The 26502-nt window shown below is 33.3% G+C and overlaps 2 protein-coding genes across 7 annotated transcripts; both read right to left on the bottom strand.

The window, feature by feature from the left end:
- Positions 1-3619: 3619 nt before the first annotated feature.
- LOC109170864 (protein ENHANCED DISEASE RESISTANCE 2-like) lies at positions 3620-10686 on the bottom strand. 5 transcript variants are annotated; one of them, XM_019319997.1, is made up of 21 exons: positions 10223-10676; positions 9550-9624; positions 9369-9422; positions 9210-9275; positions 9070-9128; positions 8804-8934; positions 8477-8523; positions 8292-8389; positions 7694-7789; positions 7556-7620; positions 7384-7455; positions 6970-7116; positions 6558-6862; positions 6315-6378; positions 6051-6226; positions 5301-5402; positions 5140-5190; positions 4910-5053; positions 4515-4610; positions 4071-4172; positions 3620-3990 (listed from the first exon to the last, which is right to left on the bottom strand). In XM_019319997.1, exons 1-21 carry the CDS (start codon positions 10391-10393, stop codon positions 3898-3900), a joined length of 2214 nt encoding a protein of 737 aa, XP_019175542.1. In that variant the 5' UTR covers positions 10394-10676; the 3' UTR covers positions 3620-3897. The 5 variants fall into 5 exon arrangements, with proteins under 5 accessions (XP_019175542.1, XP_019175544.1, XP_019175545.1 ...); XM_019319999.1 differs by lacking the exon at positions 9369-9422; XM_019320000.1 differs by lacking the exon at positions 9070-9128 and having other exon boundaries at positions 10223-10675.
- Positions 10687-11800: 1114 nt separating this feature from the next.
- On the bottom strand, positions 11801-17603 carry LOC109170929. Of its 2 annotated transcripts, none has more exons than XM_019320059.1 (15): positions 17369-17603; positions 16309-16442; positions 16042-16153; positions 15794-15925; positions 15174-15278; positions 14851-14934; positions 14640-14755; positions 14262-14363; positions 14040-14153; positions 13871-13927; positions 13683-13749; positions 13506-13559; positions 13318-13392; positions 12280-12315; positions 11801-12152 (listed from the first exon to the last, which is right to left on the bottom strand). In XM_019320059.1, exons 2-15 carry the CDS (start codon positions 16326-16328, stop codon positions 12054-12056), a joined length of 1173 nt encoding a protein of 390 aa, XP_019175604.1. In that variant the 5' UTR covers positions 16329-16442; positions 17369-17603; the 3' UTR covers positions 11801-12053. The 2 variants fall into 2 exon arrangements, with proteins under 2 accessions (XP_019175604.1, XP_019175605.1); XM_019320060.1 differs by having other exon boundaries at positions 12280-12309; positions 17369-17602.
- Positions 17604-26502: the final 8899 nt, after the last annotated feature.

The raw sequence follows: 26502 nt of genomic DNA, 5'->3' as shown, positions 1-26502 counted from the left end.
AGATCCAATCCACTACTAGAAATTTAGCCACTCATGCTCAAGATAAACAATCTAAACATTTTCAAGAAAAACATAATCAAAATGGAGCAATAAAATAGAATAGATCTAGAGTTTACCCAAGATTGCAAAGCTAGATTGTAAATCCCATGGGTTAGAGGTGAAGATCTTGCAAGGGGAAGCTTGGATCTTCACTTCTCTTTACAAAGTTAATATAGATCTAGGCTAAAATCTAGAGAGAAGATGGAGAGAAATCTAACATAATCTAACCTAAAATTCTAGTGAGAGAAATATTGAAAGATGAACAATGAAGAATGAATGATCTAGATCTGAAATTTCTGCATAAAAACTCGCCAAAAAGCCTGTTATTTCCCATTTACTCAGGCGTCACACGCCTCGCGTGACTAGGTATCCTGACGCGGTTTTTGCTGATTTTGACTATCTAGATGTTCGAATTGGCCTTTGTGTTCTTCATGAAAGTTGTAGATCTTTGAAATGCCGATCTAATTCCACTTGAATCATCACATTTGGACATCCCTAGCTCCAGATATGCTTTTTCTTCCGAAATGTCGCTGAAATGTCCTAAAAGTGTCAGTATTTTGCTATTTTCTATAAATGCAACATAATTAGTCCTCATTCCTAACTTCTATCAAATTAATCTATTTTAAGCATGAATTAGGCTTAAAGGACTCTAATTAAGCACAATATGTCTCCTATTACCCTACAAAACATAGCATATTTTGTCACTTATCAAAGAACTATAGGTGAAAAGACAGCTTTGCCCTCAGACTCAACGGCCCTTTGACAGCAAACCTAATTGAGGACCACAGGTGGTAATTTTTTAAGCTAATAGGACATCTAGGTCATTTTAAAGTTGGAGGACCACACCTGGTAATACCCTAATACTCGGAGGACCATTAGAGGTATTAACTCATATGAGAAATGACCAGTTTGCCCTCAGACTTAACGTCCATTTGACACCAAACCTAATGGAGGACCACAGGTGGTTATTTTTTTAAACTCGGAGGTCGTCTCGTGGTCGTTTTAAACTCGGATGACCACACTTAGTAATACCCTAATACTCGGAGGACCATTGGAGGTATTAACTCTATAGAGAAAATTAACAGCGGTGTACACAAGGATAAGTGAATTGTTATTATTCACATGGATGAGCTTTATGATTTTGTTGTGTTAGAAGTGTTGATTTAACACTACTGCTAAGTGATTAAATCATCAATCTGATTTAAACCTTATAAATTGTATACTTATGCACATACCGAATTTATAACATTATGTGTTACATTGTGGATATGTTACAAACATTGTACTATTTGATGAGATACATTTATGTTTTACAGTCACTTAATCTTAAATATCTGAATTGTGTATTGAGACTAAATTCCAAGGCTTTACTCATATTGTGGTGATAGCATGTAAAAGTCATCCTTCTTGAATGCTCTGTCTAGGAAGATGGTTTTTAAGTAAACTTCGGTTTCACCACTCGACCTGGCCTGGGAGTTTTAAGAAGTAGAGTGTTGATCATACAGGCTAGTTAGAGCGCCACTTGATCTTCACTTGAAATGAGGTTGACTTTCATATGTTGTTAAACAAAGCTTTGGAATAGAAATTGTTGAAGTACTGCAATAGTAATATTGATCTGCATCATATGAATGCTTTATATGAGTTTTTAATTTCCTTAAGTGACGAAAAAGTTGTGCATGTGGAATAACTTTGAGTATTAAAGTTATACTTGTTTAATTCACTGTGTTGAAATATATTCCCTAATAAATGTCAGTTTGAACATATCATTTGCGTATGGGATTAACTTCTTTTAAGAATATTATGTGAAATTTGTGATTATGTTGTCCAACTTGAAGTAGCATACAGACAACGTTATCTCTGTGGCTTAAGAGACTTACAACTGATTTATGTCCTTAACTACTCTATAAGCCTTTAAAGCCAACTGATATATATATATATATATATATATATATATATATATATATATATATATATATATATATATATATATATATATATATATATATATAGAATTAATTTCACTTTTGGTCCCACGACTTTTGATGTTCTATCACTTTTAGTGCACAACTTTAAAAATTTTTAATTTTGGTGCCTAACTTTGTTATTTTTATCAGTTTTGGTCCTTTCGCCCAAATTGACAGCGAAATGTTGCAGTATTTTATATTGTTAGGAGTAAAATCGCCATCTCAAGGAAACATCTTCAATATCTAAACAAAATCACTGTAAAATTATATGTATAGGTGTTTGATGATGAGAATAATGGGAAAGACGGGCAGAAATCAGACAGATCTATGGGATTTATAGTTTCAACCATTGGCAAACTCTTTTTTTTCATCTTAATATGATTTTTCTTCTGTTTAAATATTGAAGATCTTTCCATGGGATGACGATTTTGCCCCTAAAATATAAAATTCGGAAATATTTTACCGTCAATTTGGCTGGAAGGACCAAAACTGATAAAAATAACAAAGTTAGGCACCAAAATTAAAAAAATTTAAAATTGTGCACCAAAATTGATAAGAATTCAAAAGTCGGGGGACCAAAAGTGAAATTAGTTCTATATATATATATATATATATATATATATATATATATATATATATATATATAGTTTACCAACCTGGTGGGCACAGTTTACGCACCAACACAATTATTATTATTTTTTAATTTTCGTGAGTTCACAATATGATGTTTATTACAAATAATTTTTTTTCTTTTTCCATCATCTCTCTTCCAAGGTTCAACTCATCCCCTTTCTCCACCATGTGTACAAAAAAAAAAAAAAAAAAAAAAAAAAAAAAAAAAAAAAAAAAAAACTTGATGGGTTGCTCACCATTCTTCAATTTATTCTTTCCTCTTCTCTATCTTCTAAATCAGCAAAATTGTCTCAAAAACTAGGAAAAAAGCTCCTTGGGTTGCTCTAAACAACGGTTGCTTTGGAATATTTCTTATTATAGTCATCAAAGGCATTTACCCAAAAAAAAAAAAAAAAAAAAAAAAAAAAAAAAAAAAAAAGTCATCAAAGGCCCTCAATAGTCCATAGTAGTTACCTAGTTAGTCAGGGAAAATTATTGTGTGCACCACGATCCATACAGTATTACGTGGACCATAATAAACAGTACATTTTTAATATACTAAATGTACATTATTTTTGTACTGAATATATATTATACAATATAATATACACTCAGTACAAAAATAATGTACATCTCCTAAATACAATGTACATTATTTTTGTGCTGAATGTACATTATTTTTGTACTGAATATACACTATTTAATAGTATACAAAATATGGTCCACACAACTTGTATAGACCATGGTCCACAGAATAATGATTGGTTAGTCAGATTAGGGGCCAGGCTGTGGGGGCCAAATAAAAAGATTGAACCAAACTGCCGTACGCACAAGTGCACAAGTTCGGCAGTTCCCCACGTCTTGAAATCCCATCTTGACCACGTAACAAAACTAAACGCTGTTTCTCAAACCTTCCATTTTATAAGTCTTAGGCACATGGTTTCCTTTTCAACACAACTCGTGTTCAAACATAGCCACAAAGGCGCAAACAAGCAATGTAAAGAGAAAAAAAAACAACAGCATATCACATATTAGCAAAGATCAGGAGACAAGAAAGAGTTCAATTGTTCAAACACCAGAAGACAAATCGATTTCACAATTCCAATAATATTCTACACTGCTGAACTATAAAAATTTGGTTGATACCTGAGTAAAAGAATTAACTAAATCCAAACCAAGCTGTCCCAAATGCTTGCTCCGTGGTATACATCGTCCATGTCTTCTGTGCAACTCAATGGATCTAGCTTTCCTGTAAGACTTGAAAACAGAAGAATTTACATGATCAAGGTTTCACAAGAACAGCTTTAGCAGCATCCAGATGGTTAAGCCGACAGGTTCCAAGTAGATATTCTGGAAGCTCCTCTGGTGTGTTAGCCTGTTAATCACAAGAAATACTAATTCATCTAGCTGTCAAAACAATTAATTTGCAAGAAGACTTCCATGAAATATGAATACCTGTACAAGAAATGCCATTTCAATAACTAGATTGTTTAGATAACCGAGGACAAGGCTGACCACGCCCCTTGCAACCGTTGATGAGCCAATATCCACTCCAAGCTGAAATACCGGAATTAAAATCTTTTCATTCAAAACATCCCGACCAAAGTGGACAGTTTCACATTCTATGCTGAATAAAGTTCATTAGATCCTATTGTACTTAAAACTTTAGCGTACCCTTGCATGGTTCAGTAATTGGCCTCTTTGTATAACCCTTTCCCTCATGAAATTTTTCCCAGATCCCAGATGAAAATAAAGTCCATGTTTTCAGAAATGCAGACAACGCTTTCACCAGGGAGAGTAATTATTTCACTCATAAAAACAAGAATTGCAAAACACAGTAAATATAATACAGAGTATCATTATTTCTACTCATCACATCAGATTCTCATTGCAGTTTACCTCCAAGTAGTTCCTTCCACGGAAGTAGTTTATCTCTAGTGCCTGACCTACAAGGCACGCTTTCTTTCCAACACTCTGTTTGACTATCCATGATCCCTGAGAAAAAGAAGAAATAAAGATATCAACATCTACATAATGATTGAAGAATCTCAACAGCAGAGAAGTAGAGTCTTTGAATACATCAATAACAAAACATCAAATCCATGGAAATTGAGATACTTCACTCAAGTAATGAGAAATGAAAGGAGAAAAGCCTAGAATACCCTATAGTCATAAAAGCATATGAAGGAAATATGGATAAAGACGAGAGCCATAATGTTTTCTCTATACACAGAACTACTAAACATGTTTAAAATGTTGGTAAATTAATTCAAGGAAAATCAAAGAAAACAAACCGTGGATATGTAAGGTATGAGCTTGAACCTTGAATTTCTATATGCATCATCTCCTTCTACAAAGCTTTTTAGCAAGGGTGCATCTTCTAGAGAAGTGTTCATCATATAGTATAAAGCAAGATTATATGTAGTAGAACCTGGGACCTGATTTGTTACAATACTCATTCTCATTTGAACCCTAAGAGAAGAAATGTATATGAGAAAAATTATGGGTAAATGTAACTAATCACCTGTATGTTCACAATGAAGAAGAACTCTGGACCACCCTTTTCAGCATATTTCTATACCATTAAGGTAAAAATAAAATTCAGCTCCATAGCAAATTGTGCAAATGTAACTTAGAGATCACAAGATTTGGACTAATGTCTTAGACCAAAATAACTAGAAAAACCTGAACAATGCCCCCAGGGCGACCACCGATGTCATCTTCTCGCTTATCAGACTTCAGCCAATCTGCACCAACCATTTGCATCAAAGTTCCTTTTGCTTTAAACTGCCGAACATGTGGGGACAGAGAGCTAATGAGGGAATATGTTTACAGGACTGCAATATGCAAGCATATTAATTTAATGAAAACTCATCGTGTCATGAATAGGAACAGAAACATCAAAACACACCCCTACTGGTCAAAATTACAAGGCATGGTTCCTAAAGGCATATGTAGAAAAATTCGTACGCCTTCTAAGCTATTAGCCTATTAGGTTTCACTTGGCATCCTAAGGAATCACTGGCAATGTATTTATGCAGTTTAAGTAACATTTGGTAGCATGACCAGAATAGTGTATTTTCCCTGAAGTCAATAAGTAAACTAAAGTTTTGGTACTTCTAACAGGAAACTACAATCCACAACATATACAGAAGTGACTTAACATAGGAGCTACAAGACCAACCAAAACCAATTGAAACATAAGTGAATCAACATTGGGAGTGTGGGACAGAAACTGGCTACTTTAGTTAATTAATTCCAACAGCTCGTTACATAATTATCTTATTTGGTAGTGAATTCTTAGGATAACTATGACTCCAATACAAAATATGACGTACTAGAGCTATGCTCTAATAGAACAATACATGTATCATATCTGAATAAACTCATTCAAAGTCGAAATAAATAAATAAATAAAAGCAGGTTATAAGGAACCTTTTTATGATCATTCAAATAAGTTGCCCCACGAATTAGAAATGTAGAGGGATCAGATTCAGTCCAACTGCAAAGCAAATTGCAAGTTGAGTCCTTTGGTAGAGTGGATCCATAGCTGCACAATAAACTATCTTCCCTCGCCAGCCCATGCAGATCTACATAACCCCTCTTCTGTACTGTAACAGAATAAAGATCTCAAGTTGTTAGAAACTCAAAAGAACAGTACGTGCAAAACGTAGATATAAAAAAGTGGATCTAACTAACCTGCAAGATCATGCAATCTCTTCACAAATACAGCAGCAGTTGATAACCTGGGATGGTGTGTATCCTGAAAAATCATCAAAGAGTCAACAAAAGTTACAACACCACAGTTAATTATGTAAGCCTTTTTTGGCACATGGTATCAACACAAGGAAAACTATTTTAATTGTGAACTGCAAATGCAAGTGCAAGTCTGAATGTTCACAAATACTATCATTTTACAAATGCTGAACTGGCATACTCTACCTGAGAGTATATCTCTTGCCCATAGTCAGAAGGCCAACCATTTTCTGATTGTTGATAATCTAACGGTTCAGAGACATCAAAAAACTCATCTTCAGCATCATCTAGTCCAATGAGGCTTGCATGTTCAGAAGGTGCATTAACAATTTCTTCCTCCATTTGTTCCTTATTCTTCCCATTCTCCAATCTTCTTTGGGCGTCTACCTTCTCTTCTTCAGTTTGGCTTAATCTTCTGACTCTGACTAGCTCTCCAGAGGATTCAGATGAGGAATATTCTCCTATTTTTGTCCTAAACAGCTCCCTTAGAGCTAGAAAATCATTGACAATACTAGCTAAGTACCAAGAAGAAGATTCATAGAATGCAATTTGGATTTGAACAAGTGAAAACTTTTTTTTTTTTTTATGAGAAACACACCAGCCAATCTTCGCAGCATGCAAATGGTAATAGATCTGGCTAAAGATGTCCGTAGATAAGATCTCCAGAATTTCCAATCAATAGCAAGCATGTGCTTAACCACTGACTGTCTCCCTTGGTTTATGGGCGATATTACATATCCTCCACCTGCAAGGAGTTTAATGTCATCTTATGTGGTGGGACAAATTGAAAGTTAACCCCATCGATGCAAATCAAGACAGCCGGAATGCCACACAGTTACAGCAACAGCAAGTGCTTGACATAATCTTAGAATAATACATCGCCAATCTCAAAACAAGTATAGAAAACCTGGGATGCATACACAAAGTTTGGCATACACATCTCTTCAGAAATATATCATATAAGACACTCCAAAACAAATTGCACTTTGACAAAATGTTAGGCATACATTACTTTTAAGGCAAGCACGGACATATCCCTTTTGTTGAGGAAAATTCTTGTGAACCACAGAATGGTACAAAATGACTGCAAGATCAAAAGCAAAAGTTTATCACCAAATAGGTATCTAGCTGTTTCAAGCACCTAGAAATACTAGAACTCAACAGAAACATTAATACATTATTACCATATGTACCATCATCCTCCCTTCTCCAATAGCGTTGCAGCAGAAGATCTCTTCTCTTCATACCCCTGTGACCACCTATATCAATTATTGACCATAAATAATGAAACTTCAATTGTCAGAGAATTGAAGGTATCAAACCAAGGCAGCCAATCACGGAGCAGAAGCTTATGAACTATATCCGTATGGCCATCAAGATGTTCGATCACACTTCCCTTGTAGAAACAAAAGTCCCATCTGCAGGGTAACCCAAATGCATATCATTATAAAGGAGCTAAGAACATTTAATTCAGCAGGAGACACCTTTAGTAACAGAACTTGGGAGCAACCTCAACAACTCAACCCCTTTTTTTTGTCTTTCAGAGTAGAAAATAGTACAAATTCGTCAGTTCCAGAGTATGTATCCCAGATTCAGTTATCTAGTGTGTGCGTCTAATGTAGATTAACCATATGTCATATATTCCCAGCGGAGGAACTTTGGATGATTGGCAAATTGATGTATAATGAGAGGGCTGGGTAACATTGAGCTTTGATGTTAAACCATCATCTGAATGAATTTCCTACATTAGGGAGTTGTATAGGCATCAAACTCCACTGAATTTACACTAGCTCTTCTTTGCTAGAAAGAAAAGTATTCAAGCAGGAGTTCATAGTTTCATGACCTGATACTCATAAAGCTCAAGCCCCACGCATAGAAGTTTAAGAATTATGAAGACTTGAACAGCAATTTGAAACTTACTCTGATCTTGAAGGACCAAGGGACATGAGTGTTTGAAAAATGGTCTCTGAAGTTCCATCAACTACAGCAACTGCCATTATCGCAGGATGGTCATCCCACTGCAAAGCAAAGAAAATTTTTCAGCATGACATAGGCATTGACATTTTGCAATCACTAGCAGTGTTACCAGATTGATATTATCTAACCATCCCATGTGATTCCTTGTCCTTAGTTTCCTTGAATAGTCGAAGTCCTGCATATCAACATATTTGTGGAACAATAAGCAAGAAATTCAAAGGAAATAGGACCAAGAATTCATTGAAGTATTGAAAACCATTTTATATCAGCTTACACCTCAACCAATAACTAATGAAATCTGGCCCTCAGTTTTTTTTATTTATATTTTGGATGGCAGGAAAAGGACTTATATGCAATATGGCGACAATTCTTAAATTTGAATCCAAAAAGTACAACATGAATGGATTCACAAATTTCCTTGGACCGGGAAAGACATCTACAAACATAGGGCCTACCATTCTGACAACCAAAGATTGTCCATGATGATGGCGCAACAACATCAGATCCAACAGCATCTGTGACTGAGGAAGAAATGAAAGTCCAGTTAACAGAATTTGCACGGAGAGACTTGCTGGAACAATTTAACCTGTAATGGGAGAAAATTCTCATCTTCAAGAAGACTTAAATAAACATCGAATCAGATTCATACAGAGACCTGAAAAGTTGTTCTATTTGACTTGTCATAGAAAGACACATGCTAATTGCCAAGGAAGCAACGTACCTCAAAGACTGCGAGTCACGTCTTTGACAGTTTGTGGCATCTCCTCTATTCAAGTCAGCCTAAATAATTAATCATTTGTCGGTTGTCAATGTTGGACTTCGAAATTATTGGGCTTTAATATCAAATCAAATAACTCATACCTTAAAAGCTGCTTCCTGAAAGGCCTGAATCCAACTTGCAGCTTCCTCAGGACTGTTAGCTCCCAACTAGAAACACATGCATCATTTAGAAAATGATTATAGATTTAAACAAACATATATATCAAATTATGGGATCAAAAGGAGAAGAAGATTCAGCACCTTGAGTTGATCATTATGATTTCTAGTATTATAAAGGGTGAATATAAAAATAACCTGCGAAATTCAGACATAATGCACCATTAACAACTGGAAAAAGTATGCAATCATGTAAAATACTTATCCCTGACGTAGGCAAGTAAATGGAAACTCCACAAAGTCTAATGAAAAACAAGGACCATACTTTTCTTTGTATGCTTTCTCTCCCATTGTCTGTCACTCGGATGCAGGAATCAACAATTGCACTTCTGATAGGCTCCTGATAAAATTTCAATGTTTCACTTTGAGCTCACATGCTATGTTATTGGCTTATTGCCAAATACGTAAAACCAAACAAATTGACAATATATAAGGACTGAAGACAAGGATCTTTTCCCACTTCAGGAAATAAAGCCTTCAATATTCCACAGATTTATGTCCAAATCATGCACTCATACAGTTTCACCATTAACAGTTCCTAGGCATGCCACTAACTATGAAGTAAAGACTAGCATATTCCTAAGCAAAACTATACATCTTTTTGGCGGAAGCAATGAAAATCGAAAATTCATTCTAATTTTTATCAAAGAGATTCATTAGAGCTAATGCATAGACATTTTGTTTTAAGCATTTAACAATGACAGTAATCCATTACAATAAGCCTTATTGTGCAACTCATCTTTTGGTACAGGAAATAGTTCCTTCATAATTTATCTACTAATTAGCTCATTTTGAAATTCTTAGTCAATTCACTGATCATAATGTTCACTTTTGTTATTAAATTAATTCAAATTCAGAAAATACAATCATATAACTTGATTACTGCAGCAAACACAAACACACAGTTGAATTATTGTTAAGAGAGTAAAATATGGAACCTCGTGTTTAGAGAGAGGAATGGATTTGAAGCTCTTGAGCAAGTGTTCTTGAAGAACAAAGTATCGCTTCCTGGAGTACTGAAGTCCAATCCGGTTAGAACGAACCAGGTAAAGCCACCCTTCCATTCTACTGCTATCGCTCTGCAATACGCCCATTCCCGAGTTGTCCATCCGACTTCACCGAGACGCTCTGTTCCTTCAAGCATTCACAAAGTTACTAGCACTGATAATCTCTCTGTCACTCACTCGGAGGATTATCGTATTGAGAGAGACACCATTGATGGCTCTATGAGGTGCGGTGAGGTGGTTTTTTTGTTTTTCAGAATTTCAGCAACTGAAAACGTGCATACGTCAGAAGGACGGAAAAAAAATTTGGAAGGGGAAATGATTTTTTTTTTTTTTTTGAACGCATGAAATGACTATACTACCCTCGAAATCGCGGCTGGTTAGTGGTCGCCGGACAGACTCCTCATGTTCCTCTGAACTTCAATGTGGTACTCGTAGCGTAACGATTTGCAACGCCCCGTGGAGAGGAGTTGGCATGGAGGGGAGGGGAGGGGCTTTTATGTCAAAAATGATTCAGTTTCAAGTCAATATTTAAGTTTCAGTTTCAGCTTTGATGAAGTTTACCACGTCCCGTACACTTCACTCCAGAAATTTGTGTACAAGGAGGCGTTTGGTTTATGGACATAAAGGTAAGTAATTAGAACGAAAGTGACTCAAAAATATTACATTTTACCTATACATATTTTATATCTGTCTCAAGTGAGATAATCTCACATAAATTTTTATTTATTTAATATCTGTAGTTATGTATAACATATATTTATATTAAATCAATAAAGATATTTATCTTTTACATTATAAGGAGTAGTAAATGAAAAAAAAAAAAAAAAAAAAAGTTTTGTTTTTTTAATATATCCTACTTTCCATTAACAATATCTTTTCACTTGACATGTCAAATTGTTGATCCTTTACTATTTCACGTAGGTAAGTAACAAGTACATCATTATGTATACTATATTGAAGTTAGATCCCACATTGCAGTGTACGGTGCCCCTTTTAAAGAAATGAATAAGGCCCTACGTTACAAGTGACATGTGGATGGCATGTAGCCTCCGTATCAGGTATCTTCTCCATCGGTTAACCCCAGTTAAGACGGTTCCTTGTGATTTTTTGTGCACCTTCAAATAATAGTTGCAAGTTTCTCTTGTCACCCTAAAACGTGAGAATTGTGACGAGTTTAAACTTAAATTATATCACTAGAAACAGTAACAAAGTGCAATTGTATTGACCAGAATGGTACTTTTTGCTTGAAAATTTTCGTCCTTTTTGGCCTTTTTTGGGGGTCGAATTGAAGCATCTTATCTGATGACAAATAATTATTGTTTCAGATTTTGATGGACGTGACGGCAAAGAAATGCCAAAATTTATGTGCATACCGAAATGTCAGGCGCAGGCACTTGGAGTTTTGCCTGGGACGGACGTTACGAAGCGTTAACATTACCTGTTATGTGCGACACCACATAGGATAGAACGTTGATCCACCAAACTATAAAGTCATCGACAGAGTTTAAATAAATTAATTAATTAAATATTGGTGAACAAAAATGACACGCCAGAGCTATTGCACAGAGATTCCAATATCTAACTGTTGAATGTTTCATGGCTACAGATAATGCCCCTACTCTGCTAATGAGTAGAAAAAAGGAGGTGAGGGAAGCACAATTCCCGACTTATGCGCAACTCTAAAGCAGAAAAATGGTGGAAACAAAAATATAAGGTAGAAAAGGAGCACTGTACAAAATGTGCTGGGATTATGGGAGGCATTTCAATGCAAACTCCTACCAATCTTTGCAAAATACTGCTTGTCTGCAGTGGTTAGGCGATCTTGGAACATCGCCCACTCAGTTCTGCACCTCTCCCTTACCTGAAAGGGGAAGGAGTTGAATCGAGCTAAATATTCACAATTATTATTCATAAAATAGAGAAAGATGTGAGTGAATGACAAGGTTGGATATGAGACAGGTAGACTGGATATATATATGTATACATACCCCTTGCCAAGGAGCTTTGCCATTCTCCGCCTGCCCCTACGAATTGCATTAGTAAGTGTACTATGTGAGAAAATAATGAAAAACTACAATAAACATGCATGTGCCGTGTGCGCAATCATCCTCAAAAATATTATGAGGAACCTTTTAGAGCTGGCAGCATATTAGTTCTTCAGATATACAGAGATCTTTTGGGATTGAGGGCTCTTGGGGTTGGGGATTCAACCTTTTGGGAGAAGAAGTACGGAGATCTTTAATGGTGTTCCATTAATAGCCAACATTTATTAGACTCAAAACTGTCGAGGATTATCTTTCAATTCAATACTAGTCTATCTCTCCTCCCTTACCCCACAAAAAAAAAGTCCAACACCCCCACCCCCCCTAACCCAAAGTTAGGGTATGTTTGGCAAACCTAGCTAAAAAGCTGAAAAAAGCCTAAAGTTGAGAGTTGTTAAACTAACTGATTGTGGTTAAAAGTGTTTGGTAAAATTGTTGATAAATATAAGGATAGAAAGGGTATCTTTAATAATAATAATAATAATAACAATTGTTATTACTATTTATTATATTATTGGTAAAATCATGTTATTTAGAGTGGAGAATAGAAAAATCTTACAAAAGGAAGAACTAAAAAGAGAGAGAGAGAGAGAGATTAAATATTCAAATGTATATTTTAAAAAAGAGCAATTTATGGTAAAGATAATATTATCCATTATTGCTAGAATAGAATAGTAAATGCAGGGGGAGAGGGGGTTGAGAATGAGAGAAAAAATAAAGGGGATAAGTTTGAATTGAGAGGGGTAGATTATGTTATTTTTTAAACTAACAAGGATAAACTTAGAAAGAAAAAAAAAAATGAAAAGCTAGGAGCTTATTTTTGAAATGCAAATTAGGATAGCGAACTCCCTTTTAATTACTAAAAAGGAACTTATAGCTCACTTGTAGCTTAAAATAAGCATTGCCAAATAGAGCCTTGCTATTTTTGGTTATGGCATTTAAAAGGCCAAATTGCCAATAAAAAAATGTCAGCAGATACTCAACCTGATTCCCAAGAGAGGGAATAACTTGATGAATGATCCACTGTGAATCAACTACACCAATCTTCTCATGAGCAGGCTGCAGATCCAAAAATAAAACAATGATTAAGAATCTTTCTATACAAGGATTCTCGATATTTCAAAACAAAAACTATTTAACAGATGTAGCTGGAATTTTGGAGAAATACCAACCTCTACACATCTTCTGAGAGCAAAATCCAATCCCCATCCATGCACCAGATCATTCTAGAAGCAGATATTAGTCACAAAAATATTAGCAATACCAAAAGTGCAAACACTTGGGATAACAATGAAATTTTAAAAAAAATAATAAATAAATAAAAATAAACACTCATGAGTAGGAAATACCTGAATCATATGCCAAACACATCTCCATGCTTCTCGAGAGAAAACAGGAGCCATTATTTCCACAAAACTGAACAAAAGCAGAAATCATATACCATATGATTATTCTCACAACTATTACAAATGCTATCTATATGTATTTAAAGGTATCAGCAAGATATGAGATACAGAAAAAGGGAGAGAGGAAGTACGCTGCACAGGGAGGCAGATGTGGATCGCTGCACCAGCCTGGTTTCTCATCTGTATCCCTGTTAATCCATACAAAAGTTATTAGCCTTGAAAAAGGACAAGTTACTTGAAAACAAAAGATAAAGCAATTTTAAAATGCCAATAATAGAGAGTTCAACATATTAAACCTACTTGTGGACTTCTCTGTCTCCTCTCCTTTTGGTCATTTGCCATGTCAATCCATTGTTTGGCTCTAGACCAGGCTGAGATATCTCTAGACCATGTTTCCTCACTAGCTGAATATACCTGCCAATACAAAATTAATTCAAAACCAAAATGAGTCCCCTATTAGGCAATCAATCTTCGCAACAGAGTCAAAGAAAGAATCAAAACACCTAAAGTAAAATCACTTACTTGTCAGCATTGAAGTGCTCCACTCCAAGATCTTCATCCCAAATAAATATATAATCATAAGCTGCTACAACATCAGGATGCAAAAACCGCTTTGCATACCACCTATGAATGGGGAAAAAATGAAGGAAAGAGTAAGAAGATAATGAAACAGCAAAGACACTAGCTTCTCCACTTTTAACTAACAAGCTGGTAAAGTTGAATGGTTAGCATTCCCATATAGCTTGATGCTACTTTATCTAATTTGTTTTCTCTTTTAACTTATTTATTCATGACGTCTTTAATAAGTTACCCTAGTCATGCCATGGTTTTGCAAATTTATGCACAGCATGAAAGTACTAGAGCTTAGAAGTAAAATCTAGAACAAATTCAAAAACTTACCATTTTGTTTGCTTTCTAGCACTGACATGCACTGCACGCCTTGACCACTCAAACTGATCCCATTCACTTGTCCGACCATCATAATGAAAAAGCATAATCTGAAAATCCTCTGAAAACTAAAAGCAACATTGCAAAAAATAAAACTCAGTATATGAAATCCAATGGTAGACAAACATGCCAATCTTGAAAGAATTTCCTTAATTTATATAACCTTTTTAACTGCTGCATCAATATTGTTCTTTTGCTCCAGACCAACTGTGAAGGTCACCAGGTACTTTGGTTTCCTTCTTAAATCCTGAAAATTTCGAAAATACTGTATGATACAGCCCAGGTACATAAATTTAATTGAGCAAGGAACTATTATAACCAGTGTATGTTATACTTCTATTTGAAAGTTTTAAACATACACTACAAGTCCTAATTCTAATTGCCAGAACAGACCCAATCACAAATTCAGAAGCATACCAATACTAATATCCTACCCAAAGTTCCAAATACAACAATGAGCAATGATTGTATTTCCTCAAAACATACCTCACTTGGTTCACCCCATAATCTACGCATATAAAAATCTGATTCTGCAACTACAATTCCCGGTGGCAGTGATTCTGCACCATGAGGATTGGTAGGTACATATATCTGGAAGTCATAACAGTTGTTAGTAATATGGACAAATAAAAACCTATATGGTCGGGATAGTGAATGTAATAATATCTTGAAATCACAATTTTGCTCAGCAGCAAAACAAAATGCCCATAAAGATTGTAAGCCAACTATAAATAAATACTCAGGAGTTTCATTTTGCCTAACAAGGTGGCACACAATACTATTTCTAGCATATAAGATGATAAAAATAATAGCGAACTTCTATTTTAATGACTCATATAAGAAATGCAACATCATCAAAACATTACATTTAAACTGTAAATAAACAGAGGGACTAAATTCAGGGCATTTTAAACAGTGTGAGGGATGACATTGGAAAAGTTAATTCTTTCAATGACTGAATTGAGAATAAAGTATACTTTTGAGGAAATAATTATAGTAGTTTACTCTTAAAAAATAACTATAAAAACATAATGAATGTATGACTGGAAAGGAAAAACAAATGTACAGTTTGAAAGTCCAAAAATGCTCATCAATGAAACGAGTACCTTGGGCGTTACAGGAATACTACCAGAACCAAGGTTTTCAGGAAAACTACGAGCACTATATGATGTATGTCTGTGACGGTCATCACCAAAAGCTACATCAATAGTTGATATAAGGCTTGAGGGTAAGTTAATCTGCACAAGATCCTCAAGCATCAACTGGATGACAAATATATATATATATAAATATATATATATATATATATACAGTCTACACCCATCAAATTTCTCAAAAACACTAGCAAACATACCTTAGTTAGAGAAACAAATGGAAAGGAAATGCCTATAAAATATCCAAACACCATTCCCATAATTGTTGTTATAATTAGCCTGGCACTATCATTTGTCTTTTTAAGAGTCCCACTGCAATTGGAAGAAAGAAGAAGTTTAAGAAGTAGATGTAAAACTAAGTCAACTAACTCCTTCAAAAGAAACTATTTTGTAACAAATCCCAAATACTTTTCAAGCACATATTCCCAACAATATAACCAAGCAAAAGATATAGGTCTCTAACTAACCTGCGGTGAATGATTCCCATTGTGATAAAAGTTGCTCAACTCAGAGGTCGTGCACTATGCAGAAACCAATTCTTTGAGCAACTATTGAAGCACTTATAGCGTCCTCCAGTCACAAAATAGCAAACTTAACACACCTGTAAAGGGAAGTACCATAAGTCAAATGATTAGTACACAATCATTAACCATATACATTCATCAAAGCTTTAAATATCATATTCTATTTGCTTGCTTCATAAATTCTAAAGCATGTTTTTTTCTTGAGAATCGCATTATAGTGACAGACTAACAAGCCTATGTGATAATCAAAATAAGTTTTTGAAGTATGCTCATCAATCGTATTTTTCACACACCATGGAAGCCATGCAAGGGATTTATGTTTTCCATTAAAACAAGGATAATAATACTACTTGGATGCTTTCAATAACCTTAATTCATACTTGAACCAAAGAACTCTACAAGAATTGAATCAAGTTTATCAAACAAATTCATCCTTGAACACATTTTTGTGAACAAGAGGCAAAAGAAAAATAAAATAAAATAAAGGGAAAAATAAAATAAATAAATAAAAAAAATCACAGTTTAGCTCATTTTTGGTCCTTCTGCTATCCAACTTAAGCCAGCAAAGATCATTACACAAGTAAAATAGCTAAAATTCAGACTTAATAAGAGCTAATCGCATCCAACTTATTCAATCATCTCCTAATAAAACACGAGTCCTAGAGCACAAATAAACATAAAGAAAACAGAAGAACCAAAAGAAGATTAAACCGTCACTCCATTATCATTCCACAGATAAAAATTTTGCATGATCTCGAATTTAAAGTGAAACAAAAACCTACTTCACGGATCCATGTGGAATTCATCCCATAAATACATCAGCCACCCCGAGAAACGGAATCGAAATACCCGTCTCATGTAAGCAAAAACACTCGAAAACGAAAGATTAAATCCCGAAAAACCCCTCCCTAACGATATCCAATCACATATCCGAACGAATAGCGAGATTTCAAAATGGAGCACTAAAGTTGAAACAACGAAATGAACGAGTGTGAACATCAACCTTGAAATGTAACAACGGAGATCCCCACAGAAGATGAAGGAGCTAGGGTTTGTGAGCGTTACAGGTTTCAACGAAACTTTGAGGAAGATTTGGGGTTCACCCTCCCTGAGAGATCGGTTTGATTGTTTCGTATTCTTTTGCTGCAGGCGAAATTTTCAAAAAAAAAAAAAAAAATTATTTGACATTTTCCAACTTAGCAAATAGCATCATAGATTGATAGGATATGAATAGTATTGATGCGTTGATACCCACCCCCGGTCTTACCGAAAATACGAGGAAATAGCTCCAAACTATGAATAAATTAATTTTCAGACCATATACATTAATATATGAGTTCTAAATCTTACTCCATAGATTATATGTACTCCCAAATTTTACTCCCTAAATTTTATGTGGGTCTCAATATAAGCGTTTACATCAGGATTTTATGTATAGAAATAAAAGTGACTATTCTCTTTGGACCAACTTCGGTGCCTCTCGGAGCGAACCGGATGGACCTGGACCGTTAAACGGATAGAGAATGACTCGGACCACATTGTGGTTTACAAAAAAAAAAAAAAAAAAAAAAAAAAAAAAAAATTGAGACTATAAAATGAGAGTACCTGTAATATTTTCTTCAAGGATTATTTTAATCAAATAGCCATAAATTATCAATATATTTTTTTTGATGCTACTGACTCTATTACCTAATGAAGCACACAGAGGCGACAACGTCTCCACTGAGGCTCAATCTCATGACCTCCTACATAGAAAAGGTTATTACATGTCATCTGAGCACAAGGTGCTTGACATGTATTATCTATCTTTAGTTGACATTCATTATTACTATTTTATTTGATAATGTGATTGTAATTATGTAATTCAATTTGAGATAGCTCCTCAAATTCCTTTGAGTTTCGAGAAAGTCTATCGTCTTCAATAGGTCGTTCTCATTGAGAGTCGGACCTTATTAGGAATTTCTAATTAAATTGAAAGAAACACACAATATCTCATTCACTCCATGGATACTTCTAACTTTTTATTGATATTGAGTAACTACTTCTTGATAACATTTTTTTTTATCAGAGCATCCCCAAAAGGAAGATTTTGGATTATTTTTGCAAGTCGAGTTGCTTATGTGAAGGAAAGAGGGAGAAGAAAGAGAATGTGTTTGGTGCTTGTAGGAGAACTTGATTTTTAAAATAAAAGTGGGTCTCACTAAAAAAAAAAAAAAAAAAAAAAACCGCCTCTTCTAGTGTGCGTGAAGCACACCAAAAGCGCCCAGTCGGGTGCGTGCAGTACACACCGCTTGGCGTGTTAAACTCTATATATATATATATATATATATATATATATATATATATATATATATATATTGGTTCCTGTGAGGTCTTCCCGTGCGGTCAGTGTGGCATACACCATTAGGTATGCATAAATGCATCATACAGTGTTCAAAAATACACTAGAATGAAATGTCAAAAAATACACCACACAAAAAAAAAAAAAAAAAAAAAAATACACCACACATAATGGTGTATTTACGAACACTTTGTGGTGCATTTATGCATACCTAATGGTGTATGCCGCACTGACCGCACGGGAAGACCTGACCTCACAGGAACCTGACCCTATATATATATATATATATATATATATATATATATATATATATATACATACTAGCATTTTGTACGCGCGATGTGCGAAAACTTATGCCCAATATTAAAATATTTGTAAGTAACAAAATTTAAAAATTAGTTAAAATTATGTTTTGCAATTTCTTAAAGTAATGATACTTTTGAATTATCATATATTTGAATAATATAGTGATCAAAACAAAAAAAAATAAATTATATTTTTATATAATAATAATTTACAAATAATACTAAGCTAACACTCACATATATGATATATTGATATGGATACACAAATAATATACATACAAATTATATATATATATATATATATATATATATATATATATATCGCTTTTCAGATTTTGTTTGTTTTTTCATTTCCTCTCATTTTATCTTTTATACAAAAACTCCTCAAAATCTATGCTTATTGAGAATGTTCTCATGTCTCTTAATCACATCACAAACGATAATCACTAAAACTTAAAAAGAAAAATGTCAATTTCAATGTACTAGATTAAAATTTTCTTTTTGTTTAAATTTAAGTATTACGGAGTACTTAAAATTGAGAGTATACGACCCTAATTCTCTCTCGTATATGCTTTTCGACTACTCAAATTTTTACACGGCTATCGCCTCTATGAAGCAAGCGAATTGGAAGCGGCGTCCAATCATCTTCCCCTGCCGCCATTCTCCACCAACGTCCGCCTTCATTGTCCTCTATGCCTTCACCGTTTTTTCTTTCTTTATCCGTCTTGCACGGTTATTTCCCTTTTACTTTATTTTACTGGTTTAATTTTGTTTGTTGTTTCTGTGTTTTTCCTCTCGTTGTTTTGACGAGTTACTTCCTCTCGTTTACTTGGTGAGTTCTTTTTCATATAGCGTGAAACGATAAAATTGGTCATGATATATGTAAATGTCATCCTAGGTGACAAACATGACAATGAAAAAGAGACTCCACTGAACTATGATATGTTGTTCAGCCCATGGAGATATTGTCAATGGATATACAAGAATGGAAATAGATACTCAGGTGGTGTGCAAGACTATTCAACCACAGACTATTCAACCACTGTTAGTCTTAGGTACGTTTGACCAAATCATTAAAGAAGCTTTAAGTTCTTCCAAATAATCCAGCTTCAAATTTGTGAAACAATCAGCGAATCAAGTTTTCTTTAGCATTGCTACGGAAGTTGTTTCTATGTTTGACGGTAAGGAATGTTTAACTATTCCATCGATCTTTATTGTAAAAGTTCCCGTCTATGATTAATGAATTAGTTTCTTTATTTAAAAAAAAAAATTATGGAGTAGTTTACAATATTATGTAAAAATAACATAAGGTCGTATGACATGAAATTGTACCAAAATTAGTAACACGTCAAACAATATTCCTTCTTCGTATGTTTTAAGCTAACAGAGCAATGGTTGTCATGTTCCTTTTGTACGGCCCCTGGTTTCGCCTAATATAAAACCAAACTGATTTAGTTATTGTGCAGTTCATCTCTTTTAAGCTTTGGCAACACGGCACCGTTGCATCAACTGGGGTGTGTTGGTAACTTGTCTGTCTGGCTATTTGTTGGCAAACCACCCTACCAACAAAAGTAAACTAATATATTGGCAAAAAAAAAAAAAAAAAGAACAAAGAAACAAAATAGTTGGCAACTTGGCAATAGTCCACAATATTCACTAAACTAAGGTAACCACTAATTATGTTTGAACAATAAATACATTTCCGTCCCCAAACATTCGTATAATGAATGAGAAGTATCACTTAAGATTTATTTTTAATTACAAGATGGTCGTTCGATTCATATCACAAACGTTAAGAGTTTAGATTTAAATTAAGTTCATTGTCTGTAGGAGTGGACAATTTGGTATTGAGTCTCGAAATTGTATCGACTCAATTTACTTCTTCATATACTCTGAAATCGGAAACATCAATTTAAAAAAAAAAAACAAAAAAACAAAAAAAAGGCATCTTCCCTTACCACCTCATGAGAACTGAGAAGCTGCAGATTTCGTGTTTGACATGAATTCTTTGATTAATTGCTTTAATTGCAGCAAATCTTTGTTCTTTACAAACGTAAGTGTTACTTGTCGTTGCAAAAAGGGCATAAAAATGCCATCTTCGAAGAACTTTCCATTTTTGGTGAATGACAATTTCGTGATGTGCAATTGTGCATCATGTTTTCGAGCTTATTATTAATTTATTATTATACTTTTCCTTTTTTTATATGGCAAAATGTTACATACTACTATTTATCTCAATTTTTATTTGTAAATAAAAACTTTTTATAGGTTGTTATAAGTGTCATGTTATTCATGTTCCATGAATTAAAAATAAAATAATGCTACATTTTCATACAAAAATACGCCATAATCTACTATACTAATAAGACTTAAAGAGAGTTAGACCTATAATTGATAGAAAAAATGACAGTCAAATTTTTTAATCAATAAATTGCTCAGATTTTAATTTTTCCTTGAGATTTTCTAATTTATCCTATTATCTTTTCCGTTAATTTTTGTTAGTTCACCGTTAACTTACTCATTGATTTCAATAAAAAAAAAAAAAGTCTTAGGTTCGAATCTCATCTCAATCAAAGTTGGCATAATTAATTATTAGTACTCTATTTTACTCTTATCTATACTATATATAAAAACAAAATCCTTAAATTTTAACTTCCCGCCCAATTCCTAAAAAATCTCTCTTCCTAATAAAATATATTGATTTCTATTTTCCCATTCGTACAATAATTCTGCGTTAAAATTCTATTGTAATATTATAAAATAGTGTAATACAATCTATACTATATATAAAAACAAAATCCTTCAACTTTAACTTCCCGCCCAATTCATAAAAAATCTCTCTTCCTAATAAAATATATTGATTTCTACTTTCACATTCGTACAATAATTCTGCGCTAAAATTCTATTGTAATATTATAAAATAATGTAATACAATCTATATACTATATATAAAAACAAAATCCTTAAACTTTAACTTCCCGCCCAATTCCTAAAAAATCTCTCTTCCTAATAAAATATATTGATTTCTACATTTTCTATAATAATTCTGCGTTAAAATTCTATTCTAATATTATAAAATAGTGTAATACAATCTATACTTCTATGCTATATATAAAAACAAAATCCATAAATTTTAACTTACTGCCCAATTCCTAAAACATCTCTCTTCCTAATAAAATATATTGATTTATACTTTCCCATTCGTACAATAATTCTGCGTTAAAATTCTATTCTAATATTATAAAATAGTGTAATACAATCTATACTATATATAAACAAAATCCTGAAATTTTAACTTCCCGCCCAATTCCTAAAACATCTCTCTTCCTAATAAAATATATTGATTTCTACAATAATTCTGGGTTAAAATTTTATTGTAATATTATAAAATTGTGTAATACTATTCCTATTCTAATCTATATCTATTTTATATATCAGTTTTGCAAAAATCGTGTCGCTGGCCGCGGCTAGGATGGCCGGAATCGGCCTCCTCAGCGGCCGCCTCGCTGGCTTAACCGGCCTTTAATTTTTTTTTTTTTTTAAGTTGTAAAGTGTCAAAAGTTCGGCAAGGCATAAATTTTGACTCCGTTGTCCGTTTTGGACAAATATTTTGTTTAAATCGCGTATTTTTTCGGGATCTATCCACCGCAAACTGCCGTAGGCGGTTTGGCCCACCAATTTCTAAAAAAAAAAAAACTTTATTAAAGAGTTTCTAAGAAAAAACTATGAGAACCTTATGTTTTATTAATGAATTTTTAAAACTTTTAATTAAACAATTGTCCCGTGCATTATTTAATAATCTTTCTTTATAATTGGTCAAATTATTTAATTATGGTAAATTTCGGAATAATTAATGATGGTCATAGAAATCCTAGAAGAATATAGAATTGAACAATATTTAATTATTGTTATATTATTATTGTGACTCAATACAAGAGTTAATGCCATTTTTTGTCCTAGACTTATTGGGGCATTGACACTTTTCATCCTCCATAATAAAAATTGTCACTTAGTAGCCACTGTTATTGATTATTGGACATTTTTGATCCTCCATAACAAACGGCTTCATTGACGGAGGATCAAAACTGTCCAACGACCAATAACAGTGTCTACTAAGTGGCAATTTTTATTATGGAGGATGAAAAGTGTCAATGCCTCAATAAGTCTAGGACCAAAAATGACATTAACTCCGGAATACAATACAAGAATATTTAATTATGGTTATATTATTATTGTGCCTCACGACCCTTATATACTAACGTACTTGAAAAGAAACTAATAATAATAATAATAATAATAATAATAATAATAATAATAATAATAATAATAATAATAATAATAATAATAATATAATCATCTAAGTGGTAATAATAATATCTAAAAGTAATTAAGTGTTAATAATAATAGTAAGAATATTAACGTAAGAGTTGTAACATAGAATAAATTGTAATAATTAATAACTATAGTCTAGGATTAAATTTGGAATTGCCATGAAAGATAAACGACCTCGGGTGAAATTAACTCTTAAATAATTATATATCGATTTAAATATTCTTAATATATTACAACAATTCCATTCCGTGCATCGCACGGGTGAAAATACTAGTTAAATTAAATAATAATTTAGTAGCTACAACAAAAAATAATACATATGCATTTCTTTAGAGTGTGTTTGGAAACCCGGAAAATGATTTCTGGAAATCATTTTTCGAGTTTTTGGTGTTTGGCTAGGCAAAGAAAAGGGAAGTCAAAGGAAAATGGCATGCAGTCAATGGAAAATAACCCATCTTTTCTGGAAAATGACTTCCCCTTTTTTTGAGGGGAAGTCATTTTCCACTCTCCCTTCAGCAGAACTAGAGAGGCAACATCTTCTCCATTTCCTTTCAATAGTTGGTCTAATTTTCGTCTTCTTCTACCGTCACTTATTTTTCATCTTCTTCCACGTCTTTCCAGATCTGATTTATGGCTGTGGAAACCACCGGAAATCATGGTTTCTGGGTGCGGAAACCACCGAAAACCAGATGGTTTTCGACAGTGAAAACTAGTTGATTTCCGTTCTGGATTTTCCGCGTTGCCTTCCTCTTTCAACAACATTCACACAAGCGCGGAAACCAAAGAGCTTCTCTCTGGTTTCCGCCTTTCCGGCCGGAAGCCAGAGAGAACGGCGGAAACCAGAGAGTTTTGTACTCTCTGGTTTTCGTCTTTTTTTTTTTTAATTTTTTTTAATAAATAATATTATTTGATTTTATAAATAAATATTATTATTTATAATATTATTGTAAATTTTATATATTTTAAACAAAATAATTAATTATATAAAATGTTTAATTATACAATTTTACATCATTTTCAGAAAATGAGCTAAACACCAAAATACAGTTTTCCATTTTGCAGCCAAACATCGGAAAGGAAAATGACTTTTGGAAAATGACTCATTTTCCAGAAGTCATTTTCCTGCTTTCCAAACGGATCCTTAATTTAGAATTATGTGTCTACAATGCCTTTATTCAAAAAAAATTATTCATTATCAATAAATTAAATAAGAGAAATAATTTCATTAGTTAATTGTCTTTATTTTTCTCCAATATAAAAATTCTTTACATTCAAATTCATCAATTGATTATATTCGCTACATTGTCCCTACAATGTCTTTATTCAAAAAAAAAAAAATTATTCATTACAATAAATTAATTAGCGGTTAGCGTATTATATTAGCGAATTTGACCAACGAATTATATCAACAGTTGGTAAAAAGATATTTGAAAAAATTAACTGTTTAGATTAACATATAAAATGACCTAAGGGTATAATAATAATAATAATAATAATAATAATAATAATAATAATAATAATAATAATAATAATAATAATAATAATAATAATAATAATAATAATAGTTTTAAAAAATAAATAAATATAATAATAATAATAATAATAATAATTTAATAAAATAAATAAAAAAAAAAACATATGGGGAGCCGAACGTTCGACTCTCCTTAGTTTTGTCACTTTTCCCACATCAGTGGGAAAAATGACATGGGAGCCTTGAGGCTCCTATAAACGGAGCTTGAAGGCTCCAATTTAAAAATTAAGCTTGCTCATCCGTTGACGCAAATTATGTCGTGCGACCGTGTGCAGCTTGCATGGTGCACACGGTTGCAAAACGGCGTCGTTTTTGATTAAAAATGACGCCGTCCGACTTTAAAAAAAAGTCATTTTCGATTGCCGTTAACGGCGTTATGCTGTGAATAATTTGAACTATATATCCAGAATTAATGAACTATATATCCAGAATTAATGAACTATATATCCAGAATTAATGAACTATATATCCACACTGGTTATTGGTACTCTGTTTTGGCTTATGGCAGTTCGCTGCGTCTGTGTATTCAGAATGAATGAACTATATCTTCAGAATTAATGAACTATAAATTCAGAATTAGTGAACTATATATCCAGAATTAATGAACTATATATCCAGAACTAGTGAACTATATATCCAAAATTAATGAACTATATATCCAGAATTAGTGAACTATATATCTATACCGGTTACTGATACTCTGTTTTAACTTATGGCAGTTTGTTGCGTCTGTGTATTAAGAATGAATGAACTATATATTCAGAATTAATGAACTATAAATTCAGAATTAGTGAACTATATATCCATAATATGCATAATACCTGAAGAAGAAGAAGTAGACCTCAGTTGAAAATGGTGGGAAAAAAATTTGATTGATGGAGTTAAACGGTGCCACTAACGGCACAGTTACTCCACCATAGTGAAACAGCGTTGTTCGCAACCGTGTGCACCATGCAAGTGCACACGGTTTGTGACAACCCAAAATAATTTTTCTAAATTCTATTTTACAAAATTTCAAAATAGCCATTTTCACTCTTCCGAAATTTTATTTCGAAAACGTTATTTGAATTGAATATTTTAAACCGAATTTTCAAATAAATTCAACACCGAGATTTATTCCTATTTCAAAAATATTAAATTTTGGGTACATTTATGTACCAAGTTTTGACCCAAAAGTCAGTATGAGTGAAATCGGAAAGAAACCTATGAAACCTGAACCAAATGTTTTAACTAGAAATTATTTTCTAGAAAATCTAGTTTGACCCCAAGTTATTTAAAATTCACTTTTTAGACCTTGGTCCATGATGCAAGGTGAATCAAGAGCTTTCTACCAAAACCTTTGTTTGATCCTTGTGAGAAACCAAGCCAATTTACCATTTTTCCCTCCTCCAATCATTGGCTTCTCACCTAGGGTTTTGCACCCTATAAATTCAACGCTATTCATTTTCTTTTCATGATCTCATTCTTGCATCTCCCAGCTCTGTTAGCAGAAGAAGCAAAACTCACAGTAAGGTTTTCCTAACTTCATTCTCAGCCATCCATTTCCTGTATTTCCTTAAGGTATCATCTCCTTTGCTTTCCAATCTCTAAGAATCTTCCTTAGGCTTGGTTTGTGTTGTTGGTCTAAG

This window comes from Ipomoea nil, unplaced genomic scaffold (assembly GCF_001879475.1).
Source record: "Ipomoea nil cultivar Tokyo-kokei standard unplaced genomic scaffold, Asagao_1.1 scaffold3377, whole genome shotgun sequence".
NCBI classification, from domain to species: Eukaryota; Viridiplantae; Streptophyta; class Magnoliopsida; order Solanales; family Convolvulaceae; genus Ipomoea; species Ipomoea nil.
Note: the sequence above shows the minus strand (reverse complement) of the source record. Positions and strands in the feature narration are given on the sequence as shown.

What these genes read in the sequence shown, in the direction of transcription:
- LOC109170929 (XM_019320059.1), bottom strand. Translation starts at nt 16,328, where the DNA reads ATGGGAATCATTCACCGCAG. An exon ending in GTATTCCTGTAACGCCCAAG is followed by an intron (nt 15,279 to 15,793) that starts GTACTCGTTTCA and finishes TATGACTTCCAG; the next exon opens with ATATATGTACCTACCAATCC. An exon ending in GTGTTTGGCATATGATTCAG is followed by an intron (nt 13,560 to 13,682) that starts GTATTTCCTACT and finishes ATCTGCTTCTAG; the next exon opens with AATGATCTGGTGCATGGATG.
- LOC109170864 (XM_019319997.1), bottom strand. Translation starts at nt 10,393, where the DNA reads ATGGACAACTCGGGAATGGGCGTATTGCAGAGCGATAGCAGTAGAATG. An exon ending in GTGGAAGGAACTACTTGGAG is followed by an intron (nt 4,173 to 4,514) that starts GTAAACTGCAAT and finishes CCGGTATTTCAG; the next exon opens with CTTGGAGTGGATATTGGCTC. An exon ending in AAATGGCATTTCTTGTACAG is followed by an intron (nt 3,991 to 4,070) that starts GTATTCATATTT and finishes TGTGATTAACAG; the next exon opens with GCTAACACACCAGAGGAGCT.